The 17,070-nt window shown below is 34.4% G+C and overlaps 1 protein-coding gene across 7 annotated transcripts in view; it reads right to left on the bottom strand.

Moving 5' to 3' along the window:
- Positions 1 to 17,070, bottom strand: part of FAF1 (Fas associated factor 1) — a 447,925-nt gene that overhangs the window by 378,891 nt on the left and 51,964 nt on the right. For all 7 annotated transcript variants that reach the window (XM_036255377.1, XM_036255373.1, XM_036255376.1 and 4 more), the window contains exon 2: positions 15,723 to 15,791. In XM_036255377.1, the coding sequence (XP_036111270.1) occupies positions 15,723 to 15,791 (69 nt within the window). The remainder of the gene's footprint in view (positions 1 to 15,722; positions 15,792 to 17,070) is intronic.

Raw genomic sequence — 17,070 nt, 5'->3', positions numbered from 1 at the left:
AATTTGGCTCATGAAACAAGGCCCAACTATATACTATATACAAGAGATATACCTAAGAAAAAGAAACTGAAAATGAGTAAAAATAAAATTAAAATAATATCAAGCTAATGAAAACAAAACAGAGAGCATATGAATAAGCCATCTGATATTAGACAAAGTAGAATCCAAGTCCAAAGCAGTAAAACTGGCAAAGGTCACTTTTTAATGCTAAAACTCACTACTCACAATGGAGATATTACTCTTATGAATATGTACAAATGAAATAACACAGTAACCAATTTAATGAAGAAAAAATCAGAGATTTAAAAAGTAGGTTGACGCTGTTATGGATATATATATAACTCTACATTCTAATAACAGAGAACTCACCTTCTCTCAAAAGCCAGTGACACATGAACAAAAATCAACCATGTGCTCTCATAAAGAAAATTTCCACAAAGCAAAAATGTTATAAACAATACTCTCTGAATGCAACACAATGGAACTAGGTATTTCTGACCCAGAAAAGAAAATAGAAAGGACCCTGTATCTAGAAACTTTAAAAACCATCTATTTCACATTTATGGGGAAAAGAACACAAACTGAAATTACAGTGCTTTAATAAAAAAATGACAATAGAGTATTGTTTCCAACTTTATAATGGAGAGAGACACACACCAAGTTTATGACTTTCCTGGAGCCCATTAGAATGCTAGGGTCACAAGGCCAACAAGTGGCCCAAAATCTAAGATGTGAGCACTGGCTTAAGGAGTAACTTTTAACAGGGTGGACTGACAAACTGGTGGACTAGCAGTGCACTGGTAAGAGAGTTAAGGCAAATATGGGGGGCACCTCCATTAAAACCACCAAGTGCTCACATAAAAAAAATAAACTGGCAGAATCCTAAGAAAAATAAATGCAACTGATGTGTTCCAGCAGAAGACAGTAGGTGTCTACTAAAAAGGAAAACTGCTTCTTTACTCCAGAACTCTGTTCCTCAAGACCAAGAACACGTTCTCAGTTGGAAAACTGCAATGTGGATCCACTACATTCTAACAACTACAGTACAGTTTTCTCTATTCTTTCATTTTTCCCTTCCTTGTTCCTTTATTATACATAAAGCAACTGATGTATGTGTACAAGCATTTGCATTTTTTAAACTAAATGACAGATGGTATGTTTTGATCAACATCAAATGGAGATGGGATGGGGAAAATAATGGTTCTGTGAAAATACCCCCTTCTCCATTAGTAGCATGTTCATTCAGCTTTTTATATTATTTCGCTCTCAGTGTTAACAACAACAACAACAAAAAACAACATAAAAATCTTTGCATATCTCATTCAACTGGAGAGTTCTAATGTTTTTCATTTATCATTGAAAAACTAAGGACAATCTTACAACTTTTTTTTTTTTTTTTATCCTCACCCGAGGACATTTTTCCATTTTTTGTTCAGGTAAAGTGGGAGGGAGAGAGAGGAACAGAGAGAGAGAGAGAGAAACATCGATGTGAAAGGAACACATCGAGTGGCTGCCACCCGCACAACCGACCAGGGCCGGGGACAAACTGCAACCGAGGTACGCGCCCTTAGCGGGAACCGAACCCGGGTCTCTCAGGACCGCAGGCCAACGCTCTAACCGCTGAGCCAAACCGGCCAGGGCTCTTACAACTTTTTTGTACACAGCTGTTACATGTAGGGCAATCTGTCTTTAAGTAGGGATAAATTACTCTAAAAGAAATGAATCCTAGAAAATTTTCCCTACAAGTCAAGCAACTTATTTAAATAAATTTCTTGTTTAAAATAAAATTTAAAAATCTCTAGCAAACTAGTCAACACTCTAAACACAAGGCATCATGACAAGAAACTTCAAGGCTTTGGAGTATTGAGCAAAGTCCTAAGATAAATAAATTCAAACCCAACCCAACTCAAAATTAGATCAACTCAAACACCTGTACTAAAGTCTTAGCATAAAGAAAGGCATGTCTGCCCACCCAGTCAGTGAGGCTCAAAGGTTGAGCATAGACCCATGCACCAAGAGGTCACCGGTTGGATTATCAATCAGGGCACATGCCCAGGCTGTGGGTCCAAACCCCAGTGGGGGGCATGCAGAAGGCGGCCAAAAGATGTTCTCTCTCATTGATGTTTCTATTTCTCTCTCCCTCTCCTTTCCTCTGTCTCTAAAATCAATAAAGAGCCCTGGCCAGTTTGGTTCAGTGGTTAGAGTGTCAGCCTGCAGACCAATGAGTCTCAGGTTCACTTCCAGTCAAAGGCACATACCTCAGTTGCAGTTCATCCTGGTTGGGGCCATGCGGGAGGCAACCACTCGATGTGTTCCTGTCACATTGATGTCTCTTTCTCTCCCCCTGCCCTTTTTCCCTCTCCCTCTCCCCCTCCCTCTCCCTCCCACTCTATCTGAACAAAAATAGAAAAATATCCTCGGGTGAGGATTAAAAAAATAAAATAAAATCAATAAAGAAAAACAAATTTTTTAAAAAGAAAGGCATGCCCATTTCCAGACATAAAAATTATTTCACTTAGTCTCTACTATCCTAAATAAAATGTCCAGATTTAAACAATGAAAAAATTGCAAAGCATACCAAATGGCCAGAAAAAGAACATTTTTAAGTGACAAGCAACCACCAGAAACAGACTTGGGTAAGATACAGATGTCAGACCTGACAGGGAATTTTAAATTACTATGATTAATATGTTAAAGGCTCTAGTAGGAAAACTGGGAGACACATAACACCAAATGAATAATTTCAGCAGAAAGATAGAAATTATTCTAGAAATAATAAACAGTAACAGAGATGAAGATGGTCTTCAACATTCTTATCACTAAAACTGACAAAGTCAAGGAAAGAATCAGAGAACTTGAAAATAGGTCTCCAGAAATTACTAAAACCTGAAATATACGGGGGAGAAAAAGATGGGGAAAAAACAGAACAGAGCGTCCAAAAGCTGTAGGACAAAAAATAAAGCTCTTTAATGTATTATGCATAGTTAGAAATACAGAAAAAGAAGAGAAATAGAAAAGAGCAGAAAAAAATAACCAAGAATTTTCAAAACCAACTAGAGAGGTGGTATTTTGCACAACACTGAATACACTAAAAAACACTGAACTGGACACTTTAAAATGGTTAACTGTATGTTATATGAATTTAATCTCAATTTTAAAAAATCTTCAAAGCTACTGATCCAAGAACACCAAGCAGGGAATGTTAATCTCTCTCCCTCTCTCTTTCTCTCTCTCATAGATCACATTCAAACTACTGAAAAACAAACATAAAGATAAAATCTTGAATGCAGCCAGAGAGGGGAGAAAAACTACATTCAGAGGAACAAATACAAGAATAGCAACAGAGTTCTCTCCAGAAACCATGCAAGCTAGAAGATAACAGAGTGATGACATCTTTAAAGAGCTGGAGAAAGCCCTGGCCGGTTTGGCTCAGCGGTTGGAGCGTCGGCCTGCGGTACAGAGAGACCCGGGTTCAGTTCCCGCTAAGGGCGCGTACCTCGGTTGCAGTTTGTCCCCGGCCCTGGTTGGTCGTGCGGGTGGCAGCCACTCGATGTGTCCCTTCACATCGATGTTTCTCTCTCTCTCTTCCTCTCTCTCCCTCCCGCTCTATCTGAACAAAAACTGGAAAAATGTCCTCGGGTGAGGATAAAAAAAAAAAAAAAAATTAAAGAGCTGGAGAAAAACAAAACAAGTCAACCCAGAATTTCACACCCACTGAAAGTATTTTTCAAAAATGAAGAAGAAATAAAAACTTTCTCTGACAAACAAAAAACTAAGAATTTATTGCCAGCAAACCTACTCTACAAGAAATATTAAACGAAGTAGTTCAGGCAGAAGGAATATGGTATCAGACAAAAACTTAAATTTATACAAAGAAATGAAACAAATTAAAATAACATGAAATTATTTTCTGTTCACACTGTATATCGATCTAAAAGATAACTGACTATCTGAAGCAGCCCTGGCCACTTTGGCTAAGTGGTTAGAGTGTTGGCCCAAGGATAAAAGAGTTGCGGGTTTGATTCCGGTCAAGGGCACATACCTCAGTCTTGGTTCAGTCCTCGGCCCTGGTCGGGATCCTGTGGAAGGAACCAATTGATGTGTCTCTCACATCAATGTTTCTCTCTCTCTCTCTCTCTCTCTCTCTCTCTCTCTCTCTCTCCCCCCCCTCCCTCTCCCTCTCTCGCTCCCATTCTATCTGAAGATTTAAAAACAATTTTTTTAAAGGCAGCCCTGCATGGTGTTGTTTAGTGGTTAGAGCCATGACCCATGCACTGAAGGGTCTTGGATTCCATTCCCAGTTAAGGGCATGTACCTGGGTTGCAGGTTCAATCTCCAAGTGTGGGAGGCAACCAATGTATCTCTCTCACATCAACATTTCTCTTTCTCTCCCTCTCCCTCCCTTCCACTCTCTAAAAAACCAATGGAAAAAATATCATTGGGTAAGAATTTTTTTTAAAAAGGCAGCAACCTATAGTATTTATAGCATAAGAAAACTACAATACATACCAACAATAGCACAAAAAAATGGATGAGAAGAATGAAACCACAAGCTGTAGGGCCATCACTCTCCACATGAAGTAGAGTATTATTTAAATGTGGATTCTGATTGTTTCAAGATTATACTGTAAAACCTAGCACAACTATTAAGAAATAATTCCATAAGACATATAAAGACAAATCAATAGAGGAGATAAAATTAGTAGGCAAATATTTAATGAGAAACAGGGTATTGGTATAGTCTTAACATATTTCCCCAGTGTATTAATAGAAAATCCAGTGACAGTCAAATAAGATTTGTAGTTTATTTTACAGTATTGTGCCAATAGTATAATAGTGCTTTAGTATTATGGTAGTACTACAACAAATTATGAAGTGTACCATATCAATTACAGTGGTTATGCAAGAAGTTAACATTAGGAGAATTTTGACAACGGTATCAAGAACTCTGCACTATTTTGCAACTCTTCTTCAATTCCTTAATATTTTTAAATATGTCCATGTTTTAAACACACAGTTATCAGTCATTATACATTTTAGAAATATTCATCATCTGTGCATTAAATGAATTCCTAAGAAAAAAAAAAAATCCCAAAATTCAAGCCTAGAATTTGTGAGAGTGCTGTAAGATTTGCCATGTCAACTACAATACAGACCTCTGACTATAGACTACTGACTGGCCTCTAAAACTATACTTCAATTTTGAAAGTAAGACTGTAATAAACTTCTTGGTTAAGAAAAAATCAAAATGCCAACATGTTGGTAATAACGTGGCAATACATTAAAACTACTCAAATAGCTTCAAAGACATCTTCTACACAGCTGCTAGCAATGAATTTATTAAAGGTATCATATAATGCATTTTCCCAGCTATATATACATATCCACATATATGCTTATTCATAAAGCATTTCCTAACACACTCTAGCTGGAAGTCATTTTAATTCTTTCAACAATTATTACACATTTTCTTTGAGAGAGAGAGAGAGCGAGCCTGTGCAAGAGAGCATGTGCCCATGTGTTAGAGTGAAGGGAGAGGAACAAACAATATAGCAAAGTCTAAGTGTTAAAAGATTAGTACCATAATAAGGGTTACCTCCAGAGTTAGGTATCCCAACTCAGAGAAAAAGTTGTTAGGCCTTAAAGTAAGGATAAAATCTAGAGAGGTAACAGAAAGAGGGGAGAAAAAAATCCATGGGAGACCTACAAAGCAAAAGGATGGCAGTAGGAATACATAGAGCATGCTTGAGATTACAGGCTAATTTGGGTGTAAGAATTCATACATGCTCCTGAGTTATGGAAGCTCATTCATAATGAAGAGGCAGGGATAAATGGTAGAGGGCTTTTAACATTAAGCTAAAGAAAATGGTCCAAATTCTATAACAGAGGCATTCAAAGAACAACTCCACTGCCCTGGCCAGTTTTGCTCAGCGGTTAGAGCGTCGGCCTGCGGTCTGGAGAGACCCGGGTTCGGTTCCCGCTAAGGGCATGTACTTCGGTTGCAGTTTGTCCCCGGCCCTGGTTGGTCGTGCGGGTGGCAGCCACTCGATGTGTCCCTTCACGTCGATGTTTCTCTCTCTCTCTCTCCCTTCCTCTCTCTCCCTCCCACTCTATCTGTACAAAAAATAAAAATATCCTCGGGTGAGGATAAAAAAATAAAAAAAATTAAAAAAAAAGAACAACTCCACTGTTCAGTTTCCGGTAACTAAAGTGAATGTAGACAAAACGAAGTTGATTCTTAGAGCATCTTGCCATCTGAAGAACTATGGAACTATGTTTATTTACCACTATTTACCATGTAGAAAGATTTTAGGCTTGACTATGATTTTTTTAAAGTCATAGAGCAACGTATGTGTTTGAGAGAAACCCTGCTCAAGAAAGAAAGAAGTACTAGATGAGTACACCAAAAATACAAAAATTACTAAAACATAAAATTATACAAGATATAAGCCAAACAACAAAATAAAAATATATATTATTTAAAGAGAATTACATTGCTGAGATCTTAAGCATTCTCACCTGAAAAAGAAAATTTTTGTAATAAAAAAGAGAATGAAAATGAAAGTAGGAAGTATAAAATTTTGTATGTGAACATTTTAATTTCCATTTTACTTAAAGATAGAAATATAACTAACATTTTTAAGAATTATATTACCATTAAGTGACAAAATTTTTTCACTGTCAGTACAAATATAAAGAATTATAAAAACAGGAACTAGTTGATTAAACTGCCATATTATTTTTTCTTTTCCAAGCACACACTGATTTATGTCAGCTGGTCCTTGAAACCAGAAGGGGAACTGCAAGTCATCACATTTACAGGTGTGCTAAACCACTAACTTTGCTGCAATATTTTGTTTAAACCACTTCCAGTAATAGAAATAAATTAGTTAAAGCACCGCAAGGCAACTTGTTGAAAATAAACTCATTTTTAAAATCAAGCTAAATGTAGGTTAGCATGCTTTAAAAAATATCAAGATCAAACTGCATCTGACTGAACTGAACAATTTTAAAAACAAAACCATTTAAATTTTTATTTTCTTTTAAATGTTCAAGTCATAAGTATCATATATTACAATTCTTTTAGAATTAGCAGTGAGCTGACTCTAAAATTTAAGTAGTTTAATGTTCTTTGCAACATACGTTAGAAAACTAGTACTAGCAATAAAAACAATAAACATTAGCCACATTTCCAAATTTCAATTAACAATGGGCACATCATTTTCTGCTAGGTGATTTAACACCCCACATTTTTACTAAGTCTTAAAGCTTCTGAACTTTTTATCTACCATAGGTTTTTATAAAAGAAGACATTTTTGGTTCATAAATATAGTAATCCTAGAACTAAATATATTTCAAGAAAAAATAATACAATGTATGAAGCAAAATCCAATAAAAAACTAAGCAGAAACTCAAGTTGCAGTAAGGGTAAAAAAAATGTGGACCTCAAATAGTTCTGATTAGACAGTGTAAATGACTGTGAGCTTATTTAGTAAACTGAGAATTTCATGTTTGTAAAAATTTAAGTTTTCCTCTGAAACATAGAAAACAATTCTTTTATACCCACTTAATTACATTTTAAACAGAAATAGTCTTTTATCACACTAAATTTTCTCCTGAGAGGCAGAACTGATAAAAAGTTTCAAGTAGGTTAAGTTATATGATGAGCTTTCGTTATGGTAAAATGGCACAACCAGAAATAAACAGAAGGCAGGGAAGTTTTTATGAGATGCTTAGAAAAGAATTGCAAAAGCCAGGATTTATTTATGGAAACTATTGCTTCAAAAGCTACAATAGGTAGAGACATCTAAAAGAAATCAGCCCAATCCTATTCCTTGGGTATTTATCTGGGCCATCCCTTCTTCCCAAACCTTATGTTTGCCAAATAAAGAACAGTAATGGCAGTAAGAGTCAAAAGTCATAACAGCAAAGACTTTTCAAATATCCAAATGATAGAGATGAAAAATAGACTTAAAAATAAGTGGTTTTTCTCAGTGGTTAGAGCATCAGCCTGCGGTCCCAAGAGACCCGGGTTCAGTTCCCACTAAGGGTGCTTACCTCAGTTGTAGTTTGTCCCCAGCCCTGGTTGGTTGGTCGTGTGGATGGCAGCCACTTGATGTGTCCCTTTCACGTCATTGTTTGTTTCTCTCTCTCTCCCTCCCTCCCTCCCTCCCTCTCTCCCTCCCTCCCTCCTTCTCTCCTCCTCCTCCTTCTCTCTCTCTCCCTCTCTCTCTCCCCCCTCTCTCTCTCTCTCTCTCTCTCTCTTCCTCCCTCTCCCTCCCATTCTACCTGAATAAAAAATGGAAAAATGTCCTCAGGTGAGGATAAAAATAAATAAATAAATAAATAAATAAAGTACACTAATAAAATCAATCAGTCAAATAAAGATTTATTAAGCAACTACCATGTGCCAAGACAAAATTAATAAGAAACACAAAATTCCTTTACTCTAGAATCTTACAGTATATTTAACAACAAAGCATAACCAAACTTTAAGTACCACTATGAAAATATAGCAAAAAAGCTCTTTTACTTGACAATGTGTAATTAGTTGTGAGTGACAGAAAAATAGAGAAGTCCAGAGAACAGACTGATGTCTGCAAGAGAGGAGGGGATTTGGGGAGCTGGGTGCAAAAGGTGGAGGGATTAAGAAGTACAAATTGGTAGTTACAAAATAGCAATGGAGATGTAAAGTACAGCATAGGAAATATATAGTCAATAATATTGTAATAATAGTGTATGGTGCTAGGTGAATACCTGAAATATCAGGGGCATCATTTTCTAAAGTATATGATTGTCTAACCACTATACTGTGCATCTAAAACAAATACAATATTGAATATAAACTATAATCGGAAAATAAAATTTAAAGAAAAATATAGTAGTTCAGAGAATAACACACTGAATACAGAAAATACCATAACTTGAAACCATTACTTTAAAGCTTTGAAAAACTTGATGGACAGATCTGGGTTCAAAATCAGTTTTACCCCTTATTAGCGGTGTGAGCATAGTTTACTTAACATCACTGGACCTCAGTTTGTCATCTATAAAATAATGTCTACCTATCTATTTTGGGGGGGGTTGACGTAAAGATTAAATAAAATAATGTAGGTAAATCACTTGACAAGATACCTACACAAAGTAGACTCTCAATAAAAGGAGAGACAGAAGTGGGATGGTAGTCAAATTACAAATAGAGAAATTTAAAAAATTTGTAGAATTATCAGTTTATAGTCCCTTAAAAACAAATAATACAAAGAAGGCTATATCAAAGACAGAGAAATTGATATAATGAGATATTCCCTCACAGTAACTTCTCTTTTGTCATAGCAAGGATCTGTGCAAAGATAAGCCAGTGTCTAACAGCCATTGATGAAGGGCAGCACTCAATGCTTGGCTGCTTTCTGAGGGCGACAGAGACTCATTATGTCACTGTTAAACTAGTTCATTCATAAAACTGCAGGTGTTCATAACACTGTATAAAGTAGAAAAGCAGTGCACACTCGAGGAACTCTATAGTCACATCCTGAGTAGGGTAGAAGAAACTGTTGTAAGGAATTTTAGGATAATCTTAAAATGTATTTTTTCAAAAGTAAAAATCAGTAAAATCAAAATGTCTTAGAGAACCTAAATAAATCTTAAAATGAGACAGTATGTGCAGGATAATTTTCCTTGGGTTTGACTTTTTGGTGTTTATAACTTTACTCTAAGTTTTTATTAATATAATATTATCTTTGAAGTCTAGAAATTTAATAATGATCCAAAAATAGGCTGATTTGTTTCATTTTTGCCTTAAGTTGGAACATGTAGTCAAAGATAAATACAAGTCCTCTGAATAGAGTCTTTCTTCAACAAAATAGCTATGTCAGCAGAGGCAGCAAACTAGAGCAGAAATTGAGTGCAAAGTTCAAAAATCATTTCCTAAGAGCACAGAGTACTTAAAATGTAGTATAGCTAGGTTAATGTTTACTTTTACTTTATTTCTCTTAGCATTGGGTTACCAAGTACATGTCAGATATCTTTCCCTGGATCTCCTAGAATTTATTAGAATTTTTAATTAATTGAAGGAATTTCATATATACAGACCTTCTGTGAAACAACTGGCATAGCATCTTGTCCTGCCATTGTCTACATCATAAAGTTGTTAAAAGGGTTAAACAAAATGGTATGTGTACAAGTGTTTCAAAGTTCTATTAAAATGTTTGCTCATATTACCATTCATAATATACTGCTTTTTGTAGAACCTTAATAGAAATTAGGACATAAACAGATTCTTCATAAATATTTCATGTATCAAGGGATCTTGAGTACAATCTGGTCCAAACCCCTTATTTTATAAGAAGTTCAGAAGTTCAGAGAAAAGTAACTTGGCCTAGGCCACACTCAATAAAATAATGACAAAAGGTTCGAAAAGCCAGGGCTCCTGATTCAAGATTAATGCAACGGATTTACCACTATAGTTAGCTGTCTCACATTTTGATTACTCAAAATTAACACAAACCATACAAATTCTTCTATGCTAAAAACAGAAAATGAGCAGTGGTCAATTCTGGAGCCCAGATTACAATTTATAGTAATTATGTAGCATGCTCCATGTAAGAAGACAGACCTTCAGTAAAAGTTCTAATTCATTAGTAATAATTCCTTACATATTTATCTTTCAAGATATAAATTGAAAATACTCGTCTGCAAAGAAGAATCAACTGTAATACAGGACAACGTGAAAAGCAAAAGTCTGAGTTAGATGGAAGCGGGGGGGGTGGGTACTACAGGCTTCATGTCAAGTAAAACAGTAGCCTGAGATGCTTTCCAATAGTATTAAAGTTTACATTATTTTGTCTTCAAAATTTTAGCATACATAACCCAACATGTAACTGCCTCAAAATAAGTAGAAACTAACTGTAAGGTACTTAAAACATAGGGCTGGGAAGCACTGCTTTGTGGACAGCTATATAAGAAAAATACCGTGCATGATCAGGGAAAGTGACTAATGACTAAAATTCCTGAAAATGGGTTATATTTTCATGCAGATAACTTTTTATTTGTGTACCTATTCTATAAAATAGCTAAAATATTTGCAATAATTTTTCCAGAAAGTTACTCCCATTTATGATTATAGTATACATGTATAAAAGACCACGTTTTATCAATTTTTCAGTACGCCTCTCAAAGACACCATATATTAGTACACTTATTTATGTACCCATTGTATCTAAAATAAATTATACTATAAGCACTCAGTACTGACAGAAGGAGTTTTCTGTTATTAGATTTTCTTAAATTTATCACAATTCCAGATTGTGGTGCCTAATTCACATTCCTCTACACTTATCTGTAGTAAAATCTACACAAAAACACTGGAAGGAAGATCTAACTAATATGCACAGGAAATTTAAAATACAGACATGTCTTAGGTTAAAAACTCAAATTACATGAACTGTCCCATAAGGCTCATAAAATTCAGAGACATCATAATCACATTATAGAAACACAAAATATAATGCACAGGCAAAATATAAAAAACACTACAGAAAAAGTTCCATAATTCTAATGAAGTTTGAACTAATAGTGGGTTATTTAAAATATTTAAGTTTCATTTTTTAAAAACCACAATGTTAGTATTGTATAAAAACAGGAAAAATAGAAAATTTATAAAGCAAGCTAGTTACACAGCACAACAAATCTTTACTGTGGATAAAAGTTGATTACTTATAGAGAAAAGCCAGCTAGGACATGTATTTCAACATAAAAGTATTAAGGTTATGAAAGATAGCCTGATGCTGTTGCTTGGGTCCAATACAGTGCAATAACACATTTCTGCAAAAATATAGCACCAGTGTTTTTAAACCAAGTACTCTAACAACATTTTCCAAAAATCTAACTCCGAAATAGTTGGAAAACACTTGTAACCATTCAAATATTTAACACTATCTGAGAAAATTCTCTTTCTGCAATACTCTAGAAAGAATGGATTGAGAAAATATCCAGAACCAACAAATGTATTAACCTTCAAAACAAGTGAACATAAACCAACAGAAACCAGATAAGGAAAAAACTTAACTCCATTCCCCATAAATGGTAATTCTCACATCAAAGATTTGTAGTTCATTACTCCCAGTCCACAGACTCCCTTTAACTCCATCCCATATCCCTCACATCCATACCATGCAAGAGTGGCTCACTGGCATTTTTTTAAAATAATTTGTTATTAATTTATTTTTGTTACAGATGTTTCTTCTTTTTTTCCCCATTGACACTCTCCTCCCCATCCACCCCACCCCATACCCGGCTTTGTTGTCCATGTCCATCGATTATGCGTACATGCATATAAGTTCTGTGGTTTATCACTTCCCTCCCCCCACCACCCCCTCCTTCTGAGGATTGTCAGTCTGTACCCTACTTCCACGTCTCTGGGTCTACCCAATTCCTCAGACTGTCATGTTCATTATATTGCACAAATAAGTGAGATCATGTAATATTTGACTTTCTCTGCTTGGCTTGTTTCGCTTAGGATAATACTTTCCAGGTCCTTCCACATTGTCTCAAAAAATAAGAGCTCTTTCTTTCTTACATCTGCATAGTACTCCATTGTGTATATGTACCATCGCATTTTTATCCATTCGTCTACTGATGAACACTTGGGCTGTTTCCAGATCTTAGCTATTGTAAATAGTGCTGCTATAAAAATGGGGTACATATATTCTTTCTGATTCATGTTTCAGGCTTCTTAGGATATATTCCTAGACGTGAGATCACTGGATCAAATGGCAATTCAATCTTTAATTTTTTGAGGTAACACCATAGTGTTTTCCATAGTGGCTGCACCAGTCTACATTCTCACCAGCAGTGTGCTAGAGTCCCCTTTTCTCCACACCCTCGCCAACACTTGTTGTTTGATGATTTGTTGATGGCGGCCATTGTGACAGGTGTGAGGTGATACCTCATTGTTGTTTTAATTTGCATCTCTCTGATGATTGGTGATGTTGAGCATTTCTTCATATCTCTCTTGGCCATTTGTATGTCCTGGTTGGAGAGGTGTCTATTTCGCTCCTCTGCCCATTTTTTAATTAGGTTGTCTTCTTTTTGTTGAGTTGTATGAGTGCTCTATATATTTTGGAAATTAACCCCTTATCTGATATATCATTGGCAATGATGTTCTCCCATACAGTGGGTTGCCTTTCCATTTTGATGGTTGTTTCTTTTGCTGTGCAAAAGCTTTTTAGTTTGATATAGTCCCATGTGTTCATTTTTTCCTTTGTTTCTGTTGCCTTAGGTGATTTATCAGTGAAAATTCTGCTGCATATGATGCCCGAAATTTTGTTGCCTACATTTTCTTCTAGGATTTTTATGGATTCACGGGTCACATTTAAGTATTTTATCCATTTTGAGTTTATTCTTGTGTATGGTGTAAGTTGATGGTCTAGTTTCATTTTTTTTGCATGTAGCTGTCCAATTTTCCCAACACCATTTATTAAAGAGGCTGTCTTTACTCCATTGTATGCTCTTGCCTACTTTGTCAAATATGAATTGAGCATAATGTCTTGGGTCCATTTCTGGGTTCTGTTCCACTGGTCTATATGCCTGTTCTTGTGCCAGTACCAGGCTGTTTTGATAACAGCTTTGTAGTATAATCTGATATCTGGTTCAGTGGCATTTTTAACCTCAACCAGTAATTTACATCAGCCTCTCCAAAACATACCCTAAAAATATACAAACTAAATTAAACAATGCCCTTTATTATAAAAGAAACTTCAGGACAAGAAATCTGGGGACTCATTCCAAGTAAGTTGTAGCCCCTTCCCCTATTCCATGTGGTAGAAGCATGGATTTGGAGGCAGGCTACACAAATATTTGTATATTTCGACAAGTGATAAAATTTCTGAAAAATAAGGAAACACTGGTTTAATAAATAAATAGGTGATCTCAAATGTATATAGTTCATGGAAATTTAAATTAGTGCAGCCATCCTGGAAGGCAATTTAACTATAAGTTTCTAAAAGTATATATATAATTTAACCAAAAAAGTTAATTATGAATTGAACTTATTTAAGATCTTCTAGGAAAAGAACAAGTTCAGTATAAGAGGATATTTGTATATGAATGTCTTCTACAGCAATACATATAGTAGCAAAATATTGTAAAATTCCTAAGTGTCTACTGATTAGTAATATTAGTATGATACACAACCACACCCTGAAATAAAATGTAAACATTAAACAAACATTTAAAAAAATAATGAATAGTCTCATTTACTTGGATAGAAAAGCATTCATGATAGGTTGTTATGTGAAAAATACGGATTAGAAAACAGTAGAAACAGAACAATTTGCATTTTAAAAAATGTTAATCACATAATTAACAGAAAATACCCTGAAATAATATAATAAAGAATATTAAACAATTACTATCTCTAAGTGTTGGGATTAAAGGTGAATATTAATTTCTTCTTTGTAAATTTATCTTATTAGTTCATGACAATGAGCACTATTATTTTTACAAGCTGAAAATAAATATTTTTTATATTTTGAGTAAAAATGTAATAGTAGTAAATCTACACAAAACAGACAAACTGATAGTTGATTATTTAAGTCCATGTATGGATTTGAATATACCTACATATCTAGTCTCAGTTTTGTAAGTACACACCTCAAGTTTTGACTTTCAACAATTAGCACTTATTCTAAATTGTAATTAAGATTTCAAAAGCAATGAGGGACATCTGTGCCATCCCAACAGAACCAGTACTCCAAGATTGTTGCACATTTTTTAGTTTGCTTTGCAATTGTACATAAATTAAAATTTTGTGAATGTGTATTGCTGTAATGGGCCTTACTTTTTGAGTTCCTGCCATCGTCCCAACCCCCTTCCCCAAATTAAACCACTTTTATAATAAACTGCTTGAAGTTCATAAGAAAAACCACAGCAGAATGCCACTCCTTTAACAGCTTTAGAAAAGAGGAATTATCAGTGAAGGCCCCAGGAAGTGAGGGGAAAACACCTAATCAAGTTATTCAGACAAGTCTGGCTATTCTCTTCTTCCAAGTATCTCCACCACAATACTACGGAGTAATATGCAGTTAGATAGAAAAGTTTTAAAATTATTTAAATTACACAAGACTTCATAATTTAGTAACTTAATACTGATTTTCATACTAATATGAACTTCATATTAAAGATAAAACATTTAGATGTTATCCATTCAGATTAGAGTTATAGATGGGCCCTCGTATGCCGAACCAATTAGAAGAATATAAAGTCATTCAAGAATTCATAAAATTTAATTAATGCTTAAACAAAACAAAAAAAGTATTTGAAACAGTCAAAGAAAAACAAATATTGTATGATTTCACTTATATGTAGAATCTAAAAAGAAAACCAAACTCATAGAAACAGAGTAGATTGGTAGTTGCTAGTGGGGCAAAAGGGGGAATGAGTGAAAGTAGTCAAAAGGTACAAACATCCAGTTCTGGGGAAATAATATATAGTATAATAACCATAGTTAGCAATACTTTACTGTATACATGAAAGATGCTAACAGAGTAAATCTTAAAAGTTCTCACCACACAAAAAAGTAATAATGTAATGGATGCATTAACTAACCTTATTATCATAATTTCATAACACATCTGCACATCAAATCATCCCTTTGTACACCTTAAACTTACATATTATATGTGTATTATAGCTCAATAAAGCTGGAAAAATAAAAAAGTACTTACCACTAGGTCCCAATTGTTTTGTTCAAGCAATGTAATAGCTTCATCAATGTTTTCAATGCCAGTACATGCCTGGAAACAAAGTAAATAAGAATTTTATATATATATTTTGGGGAATGGGGAGGTTAATTAATCTTAAAAGGGTAAATAGCATAATGAATAATTTAAGTCTGAATAGGTATAATAAAGCCAAGACACTAAATACCTAGCACTTCTCAGCATTTTACACATATAGTTTGAAAATTGCTAATTACAAAGTAAGTTTACATTACAGTGAAATGAAAAGCAATAAAAGAAAGCAGTGAAAGAAAGTATGTTTAAATGTTAAACTTTGGAGCCCAGGATGATCTGTAGATTTCTAACTGCCCAGAACAACTTTTAGTAAAAATTTCTGATGGACAATCTATGTAAAAACAATGACAATATCTACCTTGCACCTTATACAAAATAACCCATACCTTGCACTTTATACAAAAATTAACTCATAATAAATAACAGACCTAAAGTAAAACATAAAACTATAAAACTTCTAGATCTGTGCTGGCTGATACGGTAGCTACAAAAGTAATTTTATGGTTGGGGGTCACCACAATATGAGGAACTGTATTATTAAAGGATCCTGGCATTAGGAAGGTTGAGAACCACTATCTTAGGCTATTGATAGGTTAATTATAATATGTTTTGGCATGGATGTTTTGGTATTCTTGGAACCTTTTGAACTTCTTGAATATGTAGTTTCTTGTTTTTATCAAACTTGGGTAGTTTTCACTTGTTTCTTAAAATATTCTTTCTGCCCCTTTCCTCTCCTTCTGGGACTCCCTGTTTTGCATATGTTGGTACACTTGGTGGAGTCCTACATATTTCTTAAACTCAGCTTCTTTTTGTTGTGTATGTTTCTCAGCCTGGTATATTTCAGTTGACCTACTTTTTTTTAACTTAATATATCTTTATTTTTATATTTTTTATATTTGTACCAGCATAAAAATAGGTATATACTTTATGCATATAATGGTCACATAACAATAAAAGCTAAAACATTTACAAATTAAAACAAAACCAATAAAATGCAAATTAACCACCTTAATAGTTTATTTAATATAACACATGATGTTCATTTGCTCTAGACATATGCGGCTAATGAGCCCTTGAAATAGGTCTCAAATGTGTTCAGATGTGCTGTATTAAACACACACCAGGGTAGAACTTGGTACAAAAAAAAAAAAAGTAAAGTATCTCACTAAAATTTTTTCTATTGAATATATGTTGAAATGACATTTTGAATATATGAGCTTAATTTAAATTAATTCTACTTATTTTTATTAACAGAGATACTAAAATTTTTAAATTACAT

Source organism: Molossus molossus, unplaced genomic scaffold, assembly GCF_014108415.1.
Source record: "Molossus molossus isolate mMolMol1 unplaced genomic scaffold, mMolMol1.p scaffold_m16_p_12, whole genome shotgun sequence".
Lineage (NCBI taxonomy): Eukaryota > Metazoa > Chordata > Mammalia > Chiroptera > Molossidae > Molossus > Molossus molossus.
This window is presented reverse-complemented; position numbering and strand designations above follow the sequence as displayed.